This window comes from Oncorhynchus clarkii, chromosome 30, assembly GCF_045791955.1.
Source record: "Oncorhynchus clarkii lewisi isolate Uvic-CL-2024 chromosome 30, UVic_Ocla_1.0, whole genome shotgun sequence".
NCBI classification, from domain to species: Eukaryota; Metazoa; Chordata; class Actinopteri; order Salmoniformes; family Salmonidae; genus Oncorhynchus; species Oncorhynchus clarkii.
Genome location: NC_092176.1, coordinates 9,296,122 through 9,320,995, shown reverse-complemented (window position 1 = coordinate 9,320,995; position 24,874 = coordinate 9,296,122). Strand labels below are relative to the sequence as shown.

Genomic DNA, 24,874 nt, shown 5'->3' with positions numbered 1-24,874 from the left:
AATTCCCACATAATCACAGGAAGAGTTGCGTTAGCTGCTTTCGCTACATGTCTCCGGTTGCCATGCATTATTCACCAGGTCATCCCTGACATGTCACCATAAGCAGACAAGCTATTCTTATTAACAGTGAAGGATGAAGCTTAATGCGCGAGTGCATTGTGTATTCTTTGTTTAGTTTCAATTTTTCCATTTAAAGTTTTTTAGTCGTATGTATGGTATACGCATGGTATACATTATCCAACGAAATGCTTGCTTGCCTACTTCCTTCTTGACAATGCAACAACAATAATAAATAATAAAATATAACAATATCAAGATAAAGTAAATGGCTCAGTAGAATAGAATAAACATGTTAGTGTAGGTATAATACAGGAAGGCACTATTTATAGTCCAATATATACACGTGTATTGGGGGATGGGGCAAGTGTATAAATTGAGCAGTATAATAGCAGTCTGGTAGCAGCAGTTGTGATGTGTGTGTAGCATGAATGTATATACAGTGTGTGTGTGTGTGTGCGTGTGTGTGTATGGGGGGGGGGGGGGGCATGAGTGAGTGCATGTGTGCTAAGGTGTGGAGAATCAGTGCAGGTGGTCAGTCCAGTTCAAGTGTTCAGCAGTCTGATGGCTTGTAGACAGAGACGGACTCTGAGCCTCTTGGTATCAGACATGCTCTGCTACGTCTGTCCGACGGTGAGTGGGAGAACAGTTCGTGGCTGGGGTGTGTGGGGTCCATGATGATGCTGCCTGCCTTCCTCAGGCACCGTTTCGAGTAGGTGTTCTGAATGGACTTATTGGCAACAAGAGCAGAAATGCATTTTGAGACATGTTACACTAATCTTACAATGGCATGAACTAGTTCTGTCCAAGATGTCCAAGATGTATCACTAATGGTTATGTTGCAACCCTCATTCTTTTCAGCCCAATTCCATCTTCCATCGATATTACCATGTCAAGAGCCCATGATAGTATTTGTATAGCACGATCATGTCATAGAGGCTGCTTGTTGTCTCACTTTCCCCTCAAGCTTACAGTACTTTAGAGTTCATTGAATTTTAATGAGAACTGTCCTTTATTTCAGCATTTGTGCAAAGGTTTCGAATTTCAGGGTCAGAGTTACGTACAGTACATTATGGAATATATTGGTGTGAGTTTTCCAACTGTTGTTCAAAACAAATTATAGCTGCAAAACAGGTGAATAATGGTTATAATGCACCCATGAAGGCATTCAGTTGGAATTGATGTGTGTGGGTGTGCGTGTGGGTGTGTGTACTGTATCTGTGTGTCTACACGCATGCTGTAAGTCATATCAACTGATGTTGTTTTTTAATTGACATCCCTTTTGTACCCCTTTATTGTCCCTTTAGATTTTGTCTTTCTCCTTCAGGTTTAAAGATGATCATCTCTTGGGCAATATCATTGGTGGTTGTCAGGGAAACAGCCAGTCTAGTAGCACAAACACAGGTGTAACTGTCAGAGTATGTGAGTGCCTGCACAGGTGTGATGGCTATCTGCTTAGCTGAGGTCTCCATGGCCTGAGAGGGAGAGAGCAGGCTGACCCAAAGAAGATAGCAAGAGGACAACACTCAGCCAAAATGATTTCTCAGAAGAAAAATGACATTGCAATTAGAATGGAAGATGGTGGGTTGGATTTATTCTGTTCCTCTTTCTTATTTTGGATTTCTCTTGAATGCTGAAGAATATTCAGTTCTTCACTTTATTTGAGATGCTCGTGGTAAATATGGAGGTAGTACATAGATGTTCTATGACATGTAACAGAATCCACACTGTTAAACCATAAATGAACAGTAAGATTATGGTATTTTTGTTGGTTCAAAGACAAAATACAATATTTGTGGATATTCTGGATGTCTGTGGTGTTGCATCACAGTGTTGTTTTTTATTTTATAGTGGGAATTGAAATCGATGGAGAGTTAGACAGTGGGAGTGAGGGTAAGTCATAAGATGGAGAAAGTGTTTGATGTGCGTGTTTATGTGAGTTTGCTTACTTCCTGCGAGTGGGTGTATGTACAGTCAAGCTCACTTTGATTGGTTGTGGATATTTAAAAAAATATATTATTTTGAAAAATATGACATTCCAAAAGGGGAGACACACCTCATCATAATTATGACATTTAGTTGTCAAAATTATGGAACAAACATCAAAAAAGGAAGTGGGAGGCTACCAACCTGCATGATTTATATGTTTGTTTAATTGTTCAGGTTTGAATGCAATCTATGGATCTATGAAGCCTTTGTCTGTCTGTTAATATTTGTGTGAGATATATACGTGAGTGCGTGTGTATCAGATGAGGCCAGGTGGAGGGACAGAAACAGGAAAGCCAAAGCCTCTCCACGAGCCGGGGGACGGAACGGCAAACCGGCCACCACTGAGGACGAAGAGGAAGAGGAGGATCAGGACGAGGCACCGAGGAAGAGGGCTCGTAAGAAGAAAGCCAGTGCCCAGGACAGCGAGGAAGAGGAGGAGGAAGACGACAGAAGCGTCAAGCGGAAGGGCACAAAGGCTGCGGGCAGAAAGAAAAAGGCAGTCAAGGAGGAGGAGGAGGAGGAGGAGGAGAAACGAGGGAAGAAAAAGAAAGGCGGAAAAGTGACTAGCAAGAAGCAGAAAGACGAGCAGAACAAGGAAAAGAAGGGCGATGCCAAAGGCAAAGGAGGAAAGGAGAAAGGGAACGGGAAAGACAAGAAAAAGAAGAATGGAAAGTACAGCAGGTGCAGTATCCTTTGAGAGGGCCATCTCTCTCACGTATCTCCACACTCCACGCAACCTCATGTATGAGGGAGGACTCTGACAGACTCTGTTGGTATATGCCCCTTCATTGTATTGAGTTATTGCTTCAGGGAGTTGAGTTATGAAATTGGGCTATGGGGTTGCGCTAAAGTGTTCCAAAATACTACGACAATGACCCAAGCTCACTATTTGGCACTCGGCAAAAAAAAAAAAAATTCACACAGTGAACGATCCTATAACATCAGGTAACGTTTCAATTGAGTCCTGATTGAGTCCAATGGTTTGCCGCTAACGTTAGCATGACAACGTCCCTGACATATTTTTTAAATGTCCCCGGAAAACAGTATTTGATAAACATTAGTAGGACATGCTGTAATGGTTATAAGAACATTTGGGGAAATTATCCAATAATACTTGTTTTTTTACATTTCTAGAATGTGTTAACTAAACTTTTATGGAGAAATCGTTATAGCCATCTGATGGGAACATCCCTAGGGACATCCATGGGAACCTTGGTTAAAAACGTGTCAACATTATCAAAATGTCACAACTAAAGTTTTGGAAAGGGACAGGCAACCAGAATTTGTTACCAGAATAGAGTTAGGCTGTAGTGGTAAAAACAAGGGTATATGTTGTGTTCTGATGGGGTATGACAGTTGACCTAAGCTCATGGGGCATTTACAGTGCATTCTGAAAGTATTTGACACATTTTGTTACATTACAGCCTTATTCTAAAATGTATTAAATAAAATAAAATCTTCATCACTCGACACACAATATCGCATAACGACAAAGTGAACACAGGTTTTTAGAAATGTTTGCAAATGTATAAAAAATAAAAAGCAGAAATACCTTATTTATAAAAGTATTCAGACCCTTTGCTATGAGACTTGAAATTGAGCTCAGGTGCGTCCTGTTTCCATTGACCATCCTTCAGATGTTTCTACACCTTGATTGATTCAATTGATTGGACATGATTTGGAAATGCATACACCTGTCTGTATAACGCCCCACAGTTGAGAGTACATGTCAGAGCAAAAAGCCAAGACATGAGGTCGAACAAATTATCCGTAGAGCTCCGAGACAGGATTGTGTCGAGGCACAGTTCTGGGGAAGGGTACCGCATCATTGAAGGCTCCCAAAAACACAATGGCCTCCATCATTCAAAAATGTAAGAAGTTTTGAACCACCAAGGTTCTTCCTAGAGCTGGCCGCCCGGCCAAACTGAGCAATCGAGGGAGAAGGGCCTTGGTAGGGCTCCAGAGTTCCTCTGTGGCGATAAGAGAACCTTCCAGAAGGACATCCATCTCTGCAGCACTCCACCAATCAGGCCTTCATGGTAGCGTGGCCAGACGGAAGCTACTCCTCAGTAAAAGACACATGACAGCCCGCTTGGAGTTTCCCGAAAGGCACCTAAAGACTCTAAGACCATGAGAAACAAGATTCTCTGATCTGATGAATCCAAGATTAAACTCTTTGGCCTGAGTGCCAAGAGTCAAGTCTGAAGGAAACCTGGCACCATCCCTACGGTGAAACACGTGGTGGCAGAACATGCTGTGAGAATGTCCTTCAGCGGCGGGGACTGGGAGACTGTCAGGATCGAGGGAAAGATGAACGGAGCAAAGTACAGAGACATCCTTGATGAAAACCTGCTCCAGAGCGCCCAGGACCTCAGACTGGGGCGAAGGTTCACCTTCCAACAGGACAACGATCCTAAGCACACAGCCAAGACAACGCAGGAGTTCCTTCGGGACAAGTCTCTCTATGTCCGCGAGTGGCCAAGCCAGTGCCCGGACTTGAACTCGATCGAACATCTCTGGAGAGACCTGAAAATAGCTGTGCAGCGACGCTCCTCATCCAACCTGACAGAGCTTGAGAGGATCTGCAGAGAAGAATGTGAGAAACTCCTCAAATACAGGTGTTCCAAGCTTGTAGCGTCATACCCAAGAAGACTCTGTAATCACTTCCAAAGGTGTTTGAACAAAGTTCTGAGTAAGGGTCTGAATACTTATGTAAATGTAATTTTTCCGTTTGCAAACATTTCTAAAAACCTGTTTTTGCTTTGTCATTATGGGGTATTGTATATAGATTGATTTAATCCATTTTAGAATAAAGCTGTAACGTAACAACATTTGGAAAAAGTCAAGGGGTCTGAATACTTTCTGAATGCACTGTATATAAGTTATATTCTTCAAGAATCAGTGGGTAAACATCATTCATTTATAAGTCCAAAAATAGATGTAGCAACTAAGGATTCTAGCCTGGTAGTTTCAATGGATGGACATGCTTACTGGATCATTCTAGGATGTCTGTCATTTGACTTGCATACTGTATACCCCCTCTTGTCGCCTAATTTCTCGCTCTGTTCTCTTTTTGTATTTTCTGTTGGTCTTCCAGATGCTTTTCAACATTATGTGACAAGTCCAAAGTCCTTCTGAGTTTGTACCATGATAATGCGGCACTGTGTAACTGGCCACCTCAACTAGAACTCTACTCTGGTTGACACATGATTGACCCTGACTTGACCCCTGGCACTTGGTGACAGCTCTTTCTTCTGACAGCTCTTCTTCTTCGGGCGAGTCAGGGGACGAGGATTCTCTGTCGGAGGGGGAGATGGCTTCTCTGAAGGAGGAGGTGGAGGAGAAGAAGAAGCTGATAGCCACTCTCAGGAACAAACCGTGGCGCATGAAGAGGAGGCTCAAACTCCTCAAGTAAACAAAATGGACGCATTTCACATGAAATGTGCATTCCTCTGCCAATTTCCCATTGGCTGATTGCCTTCATGACTCATGGGGACTTGCTCTTGCTGTGCTGTTTTTCTCTTTCCTATAATACTTTACACATTCCTGAAGGTTTATACTGTCACTTGGCACACATGTCAATTCAAATCAAAACAAATCCAATTGTATTTGTCACATGTGCAGAATACAACAGTTGTGAAATTCTTATTTACAAGCCCTAAATCAACAATGCAGTTTTAAGGAAAATAAGTGTTAAGAAGTCTTTTGGACCTAGACTTGGTACTCCGGTACCGCTTGCAGTGTGTTAGCAGAGAGAACAGTCTGCAACTAGGGTGGCTGGAGTCTTTGACAAATTTCAGGGCCTTTCTCTGACACTGCCTGGTATAGAGGTCCTGGATGGCAGGAAGCTTGGCCCCAGTGATGTTCTGGGCCGGATGCAATACCCTCTGTAGTGCCTTGCAGTCAGAGGCAGAGCAGTTGCCATACCAGGCAGTGATGCAACCAGTCAGGATACTCTCGATGGTGCAGCTGTAGAACTTTTTAAGGATCTCAGGACCCATGCCAAATCTTCTCAGTTTACTGAGGGGGAATAGGCTTATTCGTGCCGTCTTCAAAACTGTCTTGGTGTGTTTGGACCATGATAGTTTGTTGGTGATGTGGACACCAAGGAACTTGAAGCTCTCAACTCAGTCCTCCTTTTCCTGTAGTCCACAATCATCTCCTTTGTCTTGATCACGTTGAGGGAGAGGTTGCTGTCCTGGCACCACACGGCCAGGTCTCTGACCTCCTCCCTATAGGCTGTCTCATCGTTGTCAGTGATCAGGCCTACCACTGTTGTGTCATCGGCAAACTTAATGATGGTGTTGGAGTCGTGCCTGGCCATGCAGTCCTGAGTGAACAGGGAGAACAGCAGAGGACTGAGCACGCACCACTGAGGGGCCCCCGTGTTGAGGATCAGCATGACGGATGTGTTGTTACCTACCCTTACCACCTGGGGCGGCCTGTCAGGTAGTCCAGGATCCAGTTGCAGAGGGAGGTGTTTAGTCCCAAGGTCCTTAGCTTAGTGATGAGCTTCGAGGGCACTATGGTGTTGAACACTGAGCTGTAGTCAATGAATAGCATTCTCACATAGGTATTCCTTTTGTCCAGGTGGGAAAGGGCAGTGTGGAGTGCAATAACAATTGCATCATCTGTGGATCTGTTGGGGCGGTATGCAAATTGGAGTGGGTCTAGGATTTCTGCGATAATGGTGTTGATGTGAGCCATGACCAGCCTTTCAAAGCACTTCATGGCTACAGACGTGAGTGCTACAGGTCGGTAGTCATTTAGGCAGGTGACCTTAGTGTTCTTGGGCACAGGGACTATGGTGGTCTGCTTGAAACATGTTGGTATTACAGACGTAGTCAGGGATAGGTTGAAAATGTCAGTGAAGATACTTGCCAGTTGGTCAGCGCATGCTTGAAGTACACGTCCGGGTAAAACCGTCTGGCCCTGCGGCCTTCTGAATGTTGACCTGTTTAAAGGACTTACTCACATCGGCTATGGAGAGCGTGATCACACAGTCGTACGGAACAGCTGATGCTCTTATGCATGTTTCAGTATTACTTCCCTCGAAGCAAGCATAGAAGTAATTTAGTTCATCTGGTAGGTTCGTGTCACTGGGCAGCTCGCGGCTGTGCTTCCATTTGTAGCCTGTAACAGTTTGTAAGCTCTTCCACATCCGTCGAGCGTCGGAGCCAGTGTGGTACGATTCAATCTTAGTACTGTATTGACACTTTGCCTGTTTGATGGTTAGTCGGAGGGCATAGCAGGATTTCTTATAAGCTTCCGGGTTAGAGTCCCGCTCCTTGAGAGTGGCAGCTTTACCCTTTAACTCAGTGCGGATGTTGCCTGTAATCCATGGCTTCTAGTTGGTATATGTACATACAGTCACTGTGGGGACGACGTCATCAAAGCACTTATTGATGAGGCCAGTGACTGATGTGGTGTACTCCTCAATTCCATCGGAAGAATCGCGGAACATATTCCAGTCTGTGTCAGCAAAACAGTCCTGTAGCTTAGCATCTGCTTCATCTGACCACTTTTTTATTGACCAGACACAGGTGCTTTAGTTTTTGCTTGTAAGCAGGAATCAGGAGGAAAGAATTATGGTCAGATTTGCCGGGTGAGGGAGAGCTTTGTTTGCGTCTCTGTGTGTGGAGCAAAGGTGGTCTAGAGTTTTTTCCCCCTCTGGTTGCACATTTAACATGCTGGTAGAAATGAGGTAAAACGGATGTAAATTTCCCTGGATTGAAGTCCTCGGCCACTAGGAGCTCCGCCTCTGGATGAGCATTTTCCTGTTTGCTTATGGCCGTATACAGCTCATTGAGTCTTGTCTTAGTGTCAGCATTGGTTTGTGGTGGTAAATAGACAGCTAATAAGAATATAGATGAAAACTCTCTTGGTAAATAGTGTGGGCTACAGCTTATCTTGAGATACTCTACCTCAGGCAAGCAAAACCTTGAGACTTCCACTTTCGTGCACTAGCTGTTGTTTACAAATATACATAGACCGCCACCCCTTGTCTTGTTCTATCCTGCCGAAAATGCTTTAGTAAAGCTGCCAACTGTATGTTATTTATGTCGTTGTTCAGCCATGACTCGGTGAAGCATAAGATATTACAGTTTTTAATGTCCCGTTGGTAGGATATACGTGCTTGTAGCTCGTCTATTTTATAATCCAATGACTGTACGTTGGCTAATAGGATCGATGGTAAAGGCAGATTACCCACTCGTCGTCAGATCCTTACAAGGCACAGAGACCTACCTCCCCGATACCTCCGTCTCTTTCTCCTGCTAATGACGGGGATGAGGGCCTTGTCGGGTTTCTGGAGTAAATCATTTGCGTCAGACTCGTTAAGGAAAAAAAAAAATCTTCCAGTATGGGGTGAGTAATCGCTGTCCTGATATCTAGAAGCTCCTTTCTATCATAAGAGATGGTGGCAGAAACATTATGTACAAAATACGTTTCAAATAACGCAATAAAACACACACAGTAGCACAATTGGTTAGGGGAAAGTAAAACGGCAGCCATCTCCTCCGGCACCATTATCACTACCGCCATTATTTCACGTTGTTTCAACTTAATTTTATTGAAATGACGTGGAAACAACATTGATTCAACCTGTGTGTTATTTATCATCTTATTTGTGATATACTATATATGTTTTGGTTTAATTTAATTAAAGCATAATTGTGTCTATTTTTGTGGCTACTTGTGGCTACATAATTGTGGCTACATTGCCTGATACATTTTCCTGTTTTTGAGTGTGTGTGAAATCCTTTAAACTACTTTTGAACTATTTAGGAGTTTCGTGAATTGGCTTTGCTGATTGATGTTCTTTGAATTGTTAGTTTTTTTAGACAGTTTCTCACTTGTATCTCCACAACTTGAGTGTATCTCCACTGACCAGTATTCACCTATCATTCACTCTTAAAAGGGTTCTACCCAGAACCATATAAAGTTATTCAGTTTGTCCCAGTAGAAGATCCCTTTTATGGTTCCAGGTAGATCCTTTTAACTTAACATTAAAACCATTTTAGAACTTTTTTTGTTTCTAACAGTGTTGGGTTACATTTTTTTTAAATCAACAAGGCCTGCTGGACTCACAGCCAGCTCACCAGCCAGGGTTGTGAGCTGACAGTCACTTACAGGTCAGGACACAAGCACTGTACAGTATTAAGACAGATGAGACGCCTTGACTTTTTCATGAGCTCAACACTGTCTAATATGCATGCAGTTGTAGCTGCCTGTAGCTTGCCAATTCCCTCTCATCACTGGTCTTTCCAGGTTGATAATCTTTCATCACATGGCCTCCTCCAAATTTCCCTGACTAGCAATTTCCAGTGTTGATTGATGGATTGGTTGTTTTCTCATCTACTTAATTTAATCGTGACTAATTCATGATTGGGGCGGCAGGTAGCCAAGTGGTTAGAGCGTTGGACTAGTAACCGAAAGGTTGCAAGATTGAATCCCTGAGCTGACAAGGTAAAAATCTGTTGTTCTGCCCCTGAACAAGGCAGTTAACCCACTGTTCCTAGGGCGTCATTGAAAATAAGAATTTGTTCTTAACTGACTTGCCTAGTTAAATAAAGGTAAATAAAATTCACCTGTTATAAATTTGAAAAGTTGATTCATTGGTTGGCGGTTCTTCAAGCCAGTGATTGATATGTTTTTTTTTGTTGGTTGACGGGTCATTCTTTTTTATGGGTTGAAATTGTAGAGAATGCCAGGCGTTTGTGGAGGAGTTCGAGGGGGCTCTGGGAAAGGGCAAAGGGAGGAAGCTCTATGCCTACAAAGTCATGATGGCTAAGGTAACTTTTCTCAGTCCACACATACTTCACGCAATTATGCATTTATATACTTTAAGACTTAAGTTATAACGTGCATACAATACAACTTTTAATCATAAGTTCATCATTAGCTTCATGATTTGTCATGACCATAATATCATTAGTGGAATGTTTGTTGCCCACATCAGTTACAACCTGATATGTTAGTCAGGAACTATACTTCTGTGATTAACTTGTCTTTTCAAATATTCTCTCATAACCTTTTCTTTTTCTTCAGAAAATGATCAAGTTCAACCGTGACTTTGACAATTTCAAAACAGCCTGTATTCCGTGGGAAAGAAAGATAAAAGAGGTTGAAAGTGGGTACCGTCATTTAAAGCTATTTCAGTTACTATCTTGTTCATGTCATGTAGTTTTATCTATTCATCATGTAACTTTTGGAGTTTGACCTCTAACCCTCAGGTCACTTTGGGTCATCTGTGGCTTCCTACTTCATCTTCTTGCGGTGGATGTACGGTTTAAACTTGGTCCTGTTTGCGTTCATGTTTGGTCTTGTGGTTCTCCCAGAGGTGAGCAGCTTTTTACCTTCAGCGCAGAGTCCATTGTTTTGCAATACTGTTGTAGTACATTTGGTCAGTATATGGAGAGATATCGAAGAAGGACTCACTGTCTCATTCTCCCAATCCCCACTTCCCTCTCTTTTTGTTCCTCTTTTCCTACTGTCCGGAGGTGATGATGGGTCTTCCGTATGGGTCTATTCCCAGAAAAACTGTTCCCAGAGCAGAGCAGGACAGAGCCATGGACATCTCTGTTCTCCTTGATTTTGGTGTGAGGATCTTGGAGTGACTTAATACTTCCTTCGGAGTGACACTCTTCCTTCCAAGCAATTGCCTTGTGATGTCACATTTAGAAACCTTGTTTAGACTTAAACTACTTCAGGTTCAGGTTTACTTGATATGATTATACCTATGAAAAAACATACATACAATGTGATGTCATACAGTACTTTTAAAATACAGGTAAAAATGTGATTTTAAGACATAAGCTGTCATACATGTTCATGAATAACTGCATGATAATGCATTGTACTTGCAGGCTTTAAGTGAAGTGTTACACATTTTCAGTAAGAATGAATGCCATTTCGCAGACACTATTATCTAAAGCAACTTGCAGTCATGCGGCATACATTTACATAGTGGTGGTCTTGGGAATCAAACCCACTACCCTGGCGTAACAAGCACCATGTTATACTAACTGAGCTACAATGGACCACGCCAGGGTAACTGCCAAGACCCTGCCCAGTCTTAATGTTAATTGCTAACTTATTTTAGTGCCGATAACATCGACTGGCAACAGGCAGCAGTGAAAAGTAAGTCGAGGAAGTTGTCCAAATGAACGCAACTCTGTATTTAACTCTTTTCTGATGGACCCTTGATAAGTTATTCAGTGGGATGGTTTTTGCAGGCAATATGGTTGCTTGTGTTCTCCCTGTATTTCAGATCTCTGTCGGCTGGTAATGACAGAGGTTTTGCTGATTCGAATATTAAACACAATGTTATGCCCTGCAGTTGATGAAAGGAATCCAGTCATATCCACCACACATTAGCGGGGTCCTGCTAACTATACATAGACCACTGTATCGCCATCTGATCCTGCCATTCTTTGATTGGGTTTGTCACATGCCTATGTGCTTGGTTTGCTGGTGTGTAATGTGTTCGGCAGGGCTGGCCCTTGGCATAAGAACATGTCACTATCATTTTGCATCTACATCCGCTTTCTTTGAGATGGATTGCTTTCACACATCCATGATTATTTTTGGTTAATTCCAACAGGGTTACTGCAAGTACTCTATTCTGTTCTATGGTTTCTATAATGACGAGCGCACCATCGGAGTCCTCCAGTTCAGACTGCCTCTCTCCTACCTACTAGTTGGTGTAGGCATCTTCGGCTACAGCCTGATGGTGGTCATTAGAACGTGGGTAAAGCACACACACACACACACACACACACACACACACACACGCACACACACACACGCACGCACGTACGCACGCACGCACTCACACACACACAAACACACACACACACACACACACACACACACACACACACACACACACACACACACACACACACACACACACACACACACACACACACACACACACACAGTAAATTATAATCCACATTCACACCCCGTATCTCAAATATTGATGCTAGCAACCCTCCCATTGCCAGCTCACTCCCTCCGCATTTTTCCAGTCAGCACTTGGATTCGAACAGCAACCCTCCAGTTACTTGCCCACATCTCTAAAATCAACCCCCCCCTCCCAGTATAGTGTACTGTATGTCACATCCATTTTCTGTGTTCCTCAGGATGGCCCGTAATTCGGACGAGGGAGGAGACGGTGGGGATGACGGACAGTTCACCTTCGCATTTAAGATGTTCACCAGCTGGGATTACCTCATTGGCAACCCAGAGACAGCCGACAACAAGTATGCCTCAATCACCACCAGCTTTAAGGTAATCACAGCAGAAGCTAATTCTTATCCATAGCTAGTAGGCCCTGTTGTTTATGACATAGGATGATTCTACACCAGGACAGCCTGGAAATATTTTGGCTATCTCACATTGTTATAATTCTCACATAGAAACTTAATTGGGAGGAAGGATCTTAGATATGTTTTTTACATTGTTATCACATTTTATTTGCGGGGGGGGGGGGGGGGGATGATGAAAGTGGGCATTTTAAGCCCTTTTTAGAATGTGAATAATTGTATTTCAGAATCTAGACATACTCCATATGTTAGAGCACACTATAAGGAGAACAATGGCACCACGAAGTTGTCTGTATCATGTACGGATCACAGATCATAGGGTCTTACAGGAGACATGTATAGGTCTGAAAAGGGCCTAAAATGGATACTTTTATCATTATTTTCTGAAATATGACTCTTGATACAAATGTAAAAATTATGTCAAACATCTTCCTGCATTGAAGTTTATATGTGAAAATTGCCAGAACAATCTGAGGTACCTAAAATATTTTTGGGCTGTCCTGGCATTGAATCTCCCCATAACATTGTTCTGCAAATATCCCTTCTCCTGCTCTTATCTTCAATCTCCCAAGAATCCTATGCACGTAAAAAAGGTACTACACGTATGAGCCTACACACTTACTATCTTCAAAACAAAGTATTCTCTGTGTTTCTCACTGACCGAACTGTTCTTGGTAGGAATCCATAGTAGACGAACAGGAGAACCAGAAGGATGAGAACATCCACTTGCGAAGGTTCCTGCGGGTTCTAGCCAACTTTTTAATCCTCTGCAGCCTGGGGGGCAGCGGCTTCCTCATCTATTTTGTGGTCAAGAGGTCTCAGGAGTTTGCCAACCTAGATCAGGATGAGCTTTCCTGGTTTGAAAAGAATGAGGCAGGTACAGTTGTTTTGATCAGATACAGTGCTTTGCAAAAATATACAATTATTCAGCCTGTTTGTTTAGGCAAGTCTAAATTAGTTCAGAAGCAAAATGTGGCTTAACAAATCACATACAGTGGCAAGAAAAAAGTATGTGAACCCTTTGGAATTACCTGGACTTCTGCATAAATTGGACATAACGTTTTATCTGATCTTCATCGAAGTCACAACAACAGACAACACAGTCTGCTTAAACTAATGACACACAAACAGTTATACATTATCATGTCTTTATTGAATACACCGTGTAAACATTCACATTGCAGGGTGGGAAAAGTACAGTGCCTTGCGAAAGTATTCGGCCCCCTTGAACTTTGCGACCTTTTGCCACATTTCAGGCTTCAAACATAAAGATATAAAACTGTATTTTTTTGTGAAGAATCAACAACAAGTGGGACACAATCATGAAGTGGAACGACATTTATTGGATATTTCAAACTTTTTTAACAAATCAAAAACTGAAAAATTGGGCGTGCAAAATTATTCAGCCCCCTTAAGTTAATACTTTGTAGCGCCACCTTTTGCTGCGATTACAGCTGTAAGTCGCTTGGGGTATGTCTCTATCAGTCTTGCACATCGAGAGACTGACATTTTTTCCCATTCCTCCTTGCAAAACAGCTCGAGCTCAGTGAGGTTGGATGGAGAGCATTTGTGAACAGCAGTTTTCAGTTCTTTCCACAGATTCTTGATTGTATTCAGGTCTGGACTTTGACTTGGCCATTCTAACACCTGGATATGTTTATTTTTGAACCATTCCATTGTAGATTTTGCTTTATGTTTTGGATCATTGTCTTGTTGGAAGACAAATCTCCGTCCCAGTCTCAGGTCTTTTGCAGACTCCATCAGGTTTTCTTCCAGAATGGCCCTGTATTTGGCTCCATCCATCTTCCCATCAATTTTAACCATCTTCCCTGTCCCTGCTGAAGAAAAGCAGGCCCAAACCATGATGCTGCCACCACCATGTTTGACAGTGGGGATGGTGTGTTCAGTGTGATGAGCTGTGTTGCTTTTAAGCCAAACATAACGTTTTGCATTGTTGCCAAAAAGTTAAATTTTGGTTTCATCTAACCAGAGCACCTTCTTCCACATGTTTGGTGTGTCTCCCAGGTGGCTTGTGGCAAACTTTAAACAACACTTTTTATGGATATCTTTAAGAAATGGCTTTCTTCTTGCCACTCTTCCATAAAGGCCAGATTTGTGCAATATAAGACTGATTGTTGTCCTATGGACAGAGTCTCCCACCTCAGCTGTAGATCTCTGCAGTTCATCCAGAGTGATCATGGGCCTCTTGGCTGCATCTCTGATCAGTCTTCTCCTTGTATGAGCTGAAAGTTTAGAGGGACGGCCAGGTCTTGGTAGATTTGCAGTGGTCTGATACTCCTTCCATTTCAATATTATCACTTGCACAGTGCTCCTTGGGATGTTTAAAGCTTGGGAAATCTTTTTGTATCCAAATCCGGCTTTAAACTTCTTCACAACAGTATCTCGGACCTGCCTGGTGTGTTCCTTGTTCTTCATGATGCTCTCTGCGCTTTTAACAGACCTCTGAGACTATCACAGTGCAGGTGCATTTACACGGAGACTTGATTACACACAGGTGGATTGTATTTATCATCATTAGTCATTTAGCTCAACATTGGATCATTCAGAGATCCTCACTGAACTTCTGGAGAGAGTTTGCTGCACTGAAAGTAAAGGGGCTGAATAATTTTGCACGCCCAATTTTTCAGTTTTTGATTTGTTAAAAAAGTTTGAAATATCCAATAAATGTCGTTCCACTTCATGATTGTGTCCCACTTGTTGTTGATTCTTCACAAAAAAATACAGTTTTATATCTTTATGTTTGAAGCCTGAAATGTGGCAAAAGGTCGCAAAGTTCAAGGGGGCCGAATACTTTCGCAAGGCACTGTATGTGAACCCTTGGATTTAATAGCTGGTTGACACTCCTTTGGCAGCAATAACCTCAACCAAATGTTTTCTGTAGTTGTGGATCAGACCTGAACAACGGTCAGGAGGAATTTTGGACCATTCCTCTTTACAAAACTGTTTCAGTTCAGCAATATTCCTGGGATGTCTGGTGTGAACCGCTCTCTTGACATCATGCCACAGCATCTCAATCGGGTTGAGGTCAGGACTCTGACTGGACCACTCCAGAAGGTGTATTTTCTTCTGTTGAAGCCATTCGGTTGTTGATTTACTTCTGTGTTTTGGGTCGTTGTCCTGTTGAATCACCCAACTTTTGTTGCGCTTCAATTGGCGGACAGATAGCCTAACAAACTCCTGCAAAATATCTCGATAAACTTGGGAATTCATTTTTCCATCAATGAAAGCAAGCTGTCCAGGCCATGAGGCAGCAAAGCAGCTCCAAACCATGATGATCCCTCCACCATACTTTACAGTTGGGATGAGGTTTTGATGTTGGTGTGCTGGGCCTTTTTTTACCACACATAGTGTTGTGTGTTCCTTCCTAACAACTCAACGTTAGTTTCATCTGTCCACAGACAGTGCAGCAAAGATTTTGGACTGCAGTGGCTTCTTCCGTGGTGTCCTCCCATTAACACCATTCTTGTTTAGCGTTTTATGTATCATAGACTCGTCAACAGAGATGTTAGCATGTTCTAGAGATTTCTGTACGTCTTTAGCGGACACTCTAGGATTCTTCTTAAGCTCATTGAGCATTCTGCGCTGTGCTCTTGCATTCATCTTTGCAGGACAGCCACTCCTAGGGAGAGTAGCAGCAGTGTTGAACTTTCTCCATTTATAGACAATTTGTCTTACCGTGGACAGATGAACATCAAGGCTTTTAGAGATACTTTTGTAACCCTTTCCAGCTTTATGCAAGTCAACACGTCTGAGATCTCTTTTGTTCGAGGCATGGTTCACATCAGGCAATGCTTCTTTTGAATAGCAAACCCACATTTTGTGAGTGTTTTTTATAGGGCAGGGCAGCTTTAACCAACATCTCCAATCTCGTCTCAATGATTGAACTCCAGTTTAACTGGCTCCTGACTCCAATTATCTTTTGGAGAATTCATTAGCCTAGGGGTTCACATACTTTTTCCAACCTACACTGCAAATCTTTAAATTATGCATTCAATATAGACCTGAAAAATACAATCATTTCTGTGTTATTAGTTTAAGCAGACTGTGTTTGTCTCTTGTTGTGACTTTAAAGACCAATTTTTGCAGAAATCCAGATAATTCCAAAGGGTTCACATACTTTTTCTTGCCACTGTAAATTACGTGGACTCACTCTGTGTGACATAATAGTGGTTGACATGATTTTTAATGACTAACCTTTCCTCTGTCCCCCATACATACAACATCTGTAAGGTCCCTCAGTCAAGTATTGCATTTCAATCACAGATTCAACTACAAAGACCAGGGAGCTTTTCGAAACCCTCATAAAGAAGGGCAGTGATTGGTAGATTTATTTTACCTTTATTTAACTAGGCAAGTCAGTTAAGAAAAAAGTCTTATTTTCAATGACAGCCTAGGACCAGTGGGTTAATTGCCTGTTCAGGGGCAGAACGACGTATTTGTACCCTTGTCAGCTCGGGGGTTTGAACTTGCAACCTTCCGGTTACTAGTCCAACGCTCTAACCACTAGGCTACTCTGCCGCCCCAATGGGTAACAATAACAAATCAGACATTGAATATCTCTTTAAGCATGGTCAATTTAATAATTATGCTGTGGATGATGTATTAAACCACCCAGACACATCATAGATAGAGTCCTTCTGAACTGAGCTGCAGGACAGGACAGGAATGAAATTGCTCAAGGATGCTACCATGAGGACATTGATGATTTTAAAACAGATACAGAGCTCAATGGCTGTGATCGGAGAAAACTGAGGATGGATCAACAACATTGTAGTGACTCCACAACAATGACCTAAATGAGCGAAAAGAAGAATACAAATAATCCAAAAGGCACTAAAGTAATACTGCAAAATATCAAAGCAAAGGAATACACTTTTGGGCATAAATGCTAAGTTTTATCTTTGGGGCAAATCCAACACAACACATCACTGAGTAACTGCCTCCTTATTTTCAAGTATGGTGGTGGCTGCATCATGGTATGGGTGTACTTGACGTCGGCAAACACAAAGGAGTTTTTCAGAAAACGCGGTGGAGCTAAGCACAGGAATTCTTCTTCCACTTTGACATTACAGTGTATTTAGTGTAGATTGTTGACAAAACAATTACAATCAATTTCTATACCACTTTGTAACACTATAAAATGTGAAGAAATCCAAGTTGTCTGAATACATTTGCAAGCACTGTACATGCTGTGTTATGGTTCATCTCATCAAATGCAGTGAGCCGGAAATGTACATTTGTGTTTGTCCTGCTTTCTTCAGTATTAGAAAAAAAAGTGTTATTTAGAACACATAGGTGAAACCTTGGAATAACCCCAGGGTTCTACCTGGAACCAAAAAGGGTTCAACTATGGGAACTGATGAAAAACATTTCAGAACACAAGATTCAAAATATATCGTACTGTAAAGGGTAACACTTCATTTGATGTGGTCCTTATTACAGTGTAATTTTTATTTTTACATTTTTAATTTAGCCTTTATTTAACCAGGTAGGCCAGTTGAGAACAAATTCTCATTTACAACTGCAACCTAGCCAAGATAAAGCAAAGCAGTGAGGCACAAACAACAACACAGAGTTCCACATGAAATAAACAAACATACAGTCAATAACACAATAGAAAAGTATAATATACAGTGTGTGCTATTGAGGTAAGATAAGGCAATAAATAGGCCATAGTGGCGAAATAATTACAATTTAGCAATTAAACACCGGAGTGATAGATGTGCAGAAGATGAATGTGCAAGTAGAGATACTGGGGTGCAAAAGAGAAAGAAAAAAACAGTATGGGGAGGAGGTAGTTGGATGGGCTATTTACAGATGGGCTATGTACAGGTGCAGTGATCTGTGAGCTGCTCTGACAGCTGGTGCTTAAAGTTAGAGAGGGCGGTATGTGTCTCCAGCTTCAGTGATTTTTGCAATTCGTTCCAGTCATTGGCAGCAGAGAACTGGAAGGAAAGGCGGCCAAAGGAGGAGTTGACTTTGGGGTTGACCATTGAAATATACCTGCTGGTGCGTGTGCTACGAGTGGGTGCTGCTATGGTGACCAATGAGCTGAGATATGACGGGACTTTACCTAGCAAAGACTTATAGATGTCTTGGAGCCAGTGGGTCTGGCGACGAATATGAAGCGAGGGCCAGCCAACGAGAGCATACAGGTCGCAGTGGTGGGAAGTATATGGGGCTTTGGTGACAAAACGGATGGCACTGTGATAGACTGCATCCAATTTGCTGAGTAGAGTATTGGAGGCTATTTTGTAAATGACATCGCCGAAGTCAAGGATCGGTAGGATAGTCAGTTTTACGAGGGTATGTTTGGCAGCATGAGTGAAGGATGCTTTGTTGCGAAATAGGAAGCCGATTCTAGATTTAATTTGTGTAATTACAATAACAAGTATTGTAGTAAATTGTAATAAATCAAAGTTACACTCTAATAAAAACATTTAACTGGTGGTAAATGGAGTCTGTAATTACAGACCTATAACAACAAATGCTTGTTACTGTGCTTGTTACATACGTGCAAGTTTCCACTAAATTTACCAATTCAATGTTTCGCTTCTTCTCAGCTGCATCCGATTCAGTAACAACTGTCACAAGGTTGTACATCTCTCGTGGACAGATGTGCTAGATGATCGAGATTACTAAAGTCGGAGGCTCAATAGGCTCTAATTACCTATCTGTGAGTGCACTCTGGGAGGGGATTAGTGAAGGGTCATTGCATTTCAAATTACATATGTAATTACACTGAAATAAGGACCACTTAAAATACATTTTTACCCTGTAAAGTATTACCACGCTTCGGTTTCACTTAATAACTTTAATGAATAAGCCATTGAAAGGATTATACATGTTTATATAAATGTTACACATACTTTATAAATTAAATGATATAGGCTATGTTATAAATGTTAATGAATTTAAAGCTTAAAATTATAATGAATGCTAATATCTCTTTACAAATAAATTGTTTTTCTAGCCTTCATCCCGGTGATTGGTTGTGTGTTACCTTCCAGGTGGAGTTTGTGATGTCACTGCTGGGGCTGGTGTGCCCCCCTCTCTTTGAGACCATCGCTGAGCTGGAGGAGTACCACCCTCGTATCGCCCTCAAGTGGCAACTGGGCCGCATCTTTGCCCTGTTCCTCGGGAACCTCTACACCTTTCTGTTCGCCCTTTTTGACGAAGTCAACGCAAAGGTACCAGACAGTATGTCAGTGGCATGTACCTGCAAATGCATATGTGTGTGTTTAGTCACCTGTATGTATGTATGTGTGTATGTGCAGTGGCGGATTTAGGAATAGGCAACATGGGCTCCCACCCAGGACGGCATCTTGCGCAATTGGTTTTCTAGCACCCATTTGCACGTCACGTCAATGATATCATGTCACCGTGTGGGACTGTGGGTCAATTAACCTTGTCGGAGTGGGCGCCCGGATTCTAGTTTGTGAGCTAGGCAGGCGGTTCTAGCCATACAAGCTAGAACTGCCACTGTGTGTGTGTGTGTGTGTGTGTGTGTGTGTGTGTGTGTGTGTGTGTGTGTGTGTGTGTGTGTGTGTGTGTGTGTGTGTGTGTGTGTGTGTGTGTGTGTGTGTCTGTGTGTCTGTGTGTGTGTGTGTGATGGTGTGTTCAGTACATATTGTATGCATGTGTATTTGACTTACTCACCTGAACCTGTCTTTGTGTGTTAACATGTGTACAGTTGGAAAAGGAGAAGTCTATTAGGAATGCCACTATCTGGGGACTGAATGAGTACTATTCCAACTATAGCTCCTACCACAACACTACTGACATCCCCCCTCCAGACATCCACCCTGCTGATGTCATCAGAGGGCCGTGCTGGGAGACCGCCGTTGGCATAGTGAGGCTTCCATGCGTTCTTCTCCGTTTTCCCTTCGTCACTGAGTTTTTCATCCTGGTTTTTCCTCCACCTGACCTGAGCAGGAAAAAGTTCCCTTCATTGTACATCAGTGATATGACTGAGGCTGTCTGTGACATGCCGAGTGTTTCCTGTTTAGTTTTCTTTCTGTGCTGTATCTCTAGGAGTTTGTGAAGCTCACCGTCTCTGACATCCAGGTGACGTATATGACCATCCTGATTGGTGACTTCCTGCGAGCCATGATCGTGCGATTCCTCAACTACTGCTGGTGCTGGGACCTGGAGGCTGGATTTGTACGTGCTAGGCTATCAAAGCATTACAGACCACTGTATGTGTGTGTGTGTTCCCATTTTATTGTAATCGTTTTTGGTAGTGTTAGGGTTGCGTCAATTCAAATCTGGTATCAGAACAAGTTATAACATTGAGTCACTGATTGTACTCTATGTAATTTTATTAGCTAAGCAATAAATGGCAAATGCAACTTTCGTATATACGGGCTCACTGTAATACCACGCAGGGCAGAACAGGGAACTGACAGGATGTAAGAAAACAGCTGTGATAGGCCAACAGACGGGTTGGAACTATGTCTATCACAGTAGAGGCTGAGCGTGGTTTAGACTTGCTCAGCCTATCGCAGGCGCTCAGGCTGGTCCCACCTCTTGGCGCTTCTTGGAGTCAACCCTCTGTCAATGTATAGATTCTCACTGTTCTGGTATCACCCCCTAGTTATAACAGTTGCTCAGTTCCTGCTATTGTGTTGTTCAGTATTTGTCCATCTCATTTAAACCTCGTGATGACCACCCCTCCCTATACCTGATTAACCACAACTTTGTAAGATACAGCAAGTCACACCATGTGCTCAATATTGTCACATACAAACACAAGGACAAAGCATCTGCTGGGCTGTTATCTACAGTTTTGCAACATGCAGGTCACACCATGTTACTCAGTTCTTGTCACACACACAAACAGGCAAGTAGATGTAGCAAGCAGTTGTTTAATCTAATGATGATGCTCAAGTGCACAAATGCAGATACTTCAAACAGCCAACATCAGATATTATTTAATCATATATATGGTAATGGCTATAATGTAAAAAACATAATCCCACAGTAGCATTACATTTTTTAAAACATTTTAGTAATTTAGCAGACACTTAATTAGGGTTCAGTGCCTTGCTCAAGGGCATATCGACAGATTTTTCAACTAGTTGGCTTGGGGATTTGAACCAGCTAGGCTACCTGTCTCCTTTTACATTACAATATGGGATAAAGTGGTAATAAAATGGTAATAGTATGGTAACAAGGTAGAGTTACTCAATATCAACACATCATTCTTCACAGTTACCCCTTCATTTGTGTGTAATTATATTCTTGTTTCAAGGTTATACACCACATATGTAAATACTCAATACTAGTGTTTTTCTTTGCTTTATTGCAAGTGGGAGTACATTATGTGTTTGTTCCAAGTAAACTTGATACCTCAGTGTTCATTTCGTCAACACTAATTATGACAGAAAATATTCAGCAACAACCTATTTTTCCTGAAAACTGAAAATAATGAAAACGAATGACGATAACGAGACAAGAAAGAAAATACAACTATTACAAATGACTTTTCATTTTAGTTGATGACAATGTAACGAGACGGGACTTCCATGTGAGACTAATGGACATTCAATTGCACATGAAGCTCCTTTTGATCTGTTTTGTCCAATCATAACCATGCCTTTGCAGAATATAATACAATCCTCTCATTGGTCTTTCAGTTGCGCGGGCTGCATGAGCTGATCTGCCTGGCCCTCCTCCACAAACAAAGCTACCAGGCAGTCACTCGTCTCGCCTTTGAACGATTGCAGATTGTAACTAACCTCAACTAGAAACAATGATGTTTATTCTTTCTTACTTTCATATAGGCTATTTTTGCTTTGATCACATCAGAAGCTCAATTACTATGTGCGCTTTTGTTCATCTGTGTTGCCGCTCTCGTGGTCGGCTATTGGAAATGCTACTGTTATTTGCTGAATATGAGGAGTACAGTAATAATTCTGGCATTGTTGGAAAGCTTAGATTCCCCATTTTAAGGGAATCACTATTATTTACCACCCATCACAAGGTTATGATGGGGAGAAAATCAGAGCTGTAGGCCTAAATTGTTTAACCTGTAGCCAAGGCTTTGTAGCCTATACAGTATAGTAAATCATGGCTGGCTTTGTTTAAAATCTGCCACAACAGCAATGTTGCCAGCTATATGAGGGGATTGTATGCCTAGTTGGACAAGGCTATGTGCACGTGATGGAAATTAGAGGTAAATAGGAATTATTTAATGGAAAAAAATGCACAGAGTAAGATTTTACTTAAACAAGACTAAAATTGTCCAGAGTTTTAATTGACTGATAAACTAAAACTACGAAGCATGTAAGGGCTAAAATGGGACTAAGAATAAAAGCTATTTTAGTCAAAGGACTAAGACTAAAACAAAAAAAATGCTGACAAAATGAACAGTGATACAACACAGTGACATCCGGCAAGATAGGTGATCCTTCACGTAGTGACACAGGACACTGCCCTGTTAAGTTAATTACTATGGGAGAGAAAGAGGGAGAGAGAATAGAATTACGTTTACATTATTTAACATGATTTGCAATATTTTTTGTATGTGATTCTAGCCGTCGTATGGAGAGTTTGACATCAGCGGCAACGTGCTTGGATTAATATTCAATCAAGGAATGATTTGGTGAGTAAATATGAGACACCACATAAACCATCAGCACATTTCCACAAACCCTGTAAGTTGTGTTGATTTGCGATAAGAGTCACATTTCTGTATTTGTGTTTGTTTCAGGATGGGTGCGTTCTACGCCCCTGGCCTGGTAGGGTTGAACGTCTTGCGTCTCCTCACCTCCATGTATTACCAGTGCTGGGCAGTGATGAGCTGTAACGTTCCCCATGAGAGGGTCTTCAAGGCCTCTAAATCTAACAACTTCTACATGGGCCTCCTCCTCCTGGTGCTCTTCCTCAGCCTTCTGCCTGTGGTTTACACCATAATGACCCTGCCGCCCTCCTTCGACTGTGGCCCCTTCAGGTGTCTCTCATACACACGCACAGACACACATACACACACACACTAGGCACACATCTAATGCTGATCTCTTGTCTACCAGCGGAAGGGAGCAAATGTATAATGTCGTCATGGAGACTATAGAGAACGACCTACCAGCATTCATTGGGAATATCTTCACCTACGCAACTAATCCTGGGCTGATCTTACCAGCAGTGCTGCTGATGGTGTATGCACACACACAAACACAGACACACACACACACACACACACACACACACACACACACACACACACACACACACACACACACACACACACACACACATACACACGTTACAGCAACACAGATATGGTCATAGTAAAATATCATAATCATCATAATACATGCCATGTTTAAAACAGGTTAAATAGTTTTCTGTGATCCTGTGGCAGGTTGGCCATCTACTATCTGAATGCGACCTCTAAAAACTATCAAAATGCCAACCTGGAACTGAAGAAGAAGATGCAAATGGTAAATGAGCATGATCACCTAAACTACTGTATCTCAAGCCTTAAATGATTTACTGTAAACAATGTAATGCTACTAAGTACGTGTTGGTCAATGCATGCACACAATGCTGATGTGGGGATTGCAGAAACAGCAACAGTATTATCTGCGTTGTGGTTAGGCTAGAGATGAGGAGAAGAACAGGAGGAACAACAAGGAGAACACCAACCAGGTGATGCAGGACCTGGAGGACCTCCTGCCCAACCGCTCTCTGCTCCCACCTGCTGCGGAGGAGGAGAAGCCCCCACCAGGTCAGTTCACATAGCCTACTCTACCTACCTACCTACCTACCGTCTCCACTCAGTGACACCTAGTGGCTGGATGTTTTTTGGGAATTCACAAAAAACGGTGGACCCACTTAATGAACATAATTTAAGAAACAGTTTGTTTTGAGTGAATTGTATCATAATATCGCCCCTCAGCAGAGCTACATGTATATAGGTGTACATGAATGTCCACTTTGTTTTTCGTTTTTCGCCTTTTCAGAGATAGTGCGCGAGAAGGGAAGCAAACCTCCCAAAGTGGCAAAACGTCCAGGAGCAGCAGCCAGTGGCAAGGGGGTTAATATTCAGAAGGATGTTTCGTTGGCTGCACCAAACCCCAAAGCAGCTGTGACCCATCCCCCAGGCCCAAGGGGGACGTCTGGAAACGCCAGAGGACCACCCCCAGGGCCGGCGAGGGGCAGAGGGAGGGGGACACCTCCCTCTAGACGCTAAACAGGTGAAAACCAGGGTGCTAGGATGTCAATACCACCCTGACAAATCAGGCTGTAGACAAGCAGGGGAAGAGCAGGGTTGTGTTCATTAGGTACCAAACGTTAGAAAACAGACCGAAACTCCAATAAGAAAAGTTCCTTGTTTTCCATCGGAAAAAGTTTGGGAATCTGGCCAAAGATCTAAAGCCTGTAGGTAGCATTTGTAACACCCTCGCAATCATGACATAACAGCATCCAAAATCCCAACATGAGGAGATTTTCTGTGACCAATTTAGGGAATG

The 24,874-nt window shown here is 42.4% G+C and overlaps 1 protein-coding gene across 1 annotated transcript; it reads left to right on the top strand.

The window, feature by feature from the left end:
- The first annotated feature begins 1,592 nt into the window (after positions 1–1,592).
- On the top strand, positions 1,593–24,594 carry LOC139389669 (transmembrane channel-like protein 2-B). The gene is made up of 20 exons (XM_071136547.1): positions 1,593–1,638; positions 1,909–1,950; positions 2,307–2,732; positions 5,292–5,457; positions 9,749–9,839; positions 10,096–10,177; positions 10,281–10,387; positions 10,548–10,646; positions 11,651–11,793; positions 12,195–12,342; positions 13,056–13,250; positions 19,409–19,588; positions 20,092–20,250; positions 20,433–20,561; positions 22,937–23,004; positions 23,113–23,352; positions 23,432–23,557; positions 23,764–23,842; positions 24,000–24,129; positions 24,365–24,594. Exons 1-20 carry the CDS (start codon positions 1,593–1,595, stop codon positions 24,592–24,594), a joined length of 2,886 nt encoding a protein of 961 aa, XP_070992648.1.
- Positions 24,595–24,874: the final 280 nt, after the last annotated feature.

Excerpts from the sequence above, each read along its gene's own strand:
- LOC139389669 (XM_071136547.1), top strand. The coding sequence starts at position 1,593 with ATGATTTCTCAGAAGAAAAATGACATTGCAATTAGAATGGAAGATG. Across the intron at positions 12,343-13,055 it reads CAATCACCACCAGCTTTAAG|GAATCCATAGTAGACGAACA; the intron begins GTAATCACAGCA and ends TGTTCTTGGTAG. Across the intron at positions 20,562-22,936 it reads GGGACCTGGAGGCTGGATTT|CCGTCGTATGGAGAGTTTGA; the intron begins GTACGTGCTAGG and ends ATGTGATTCTAG.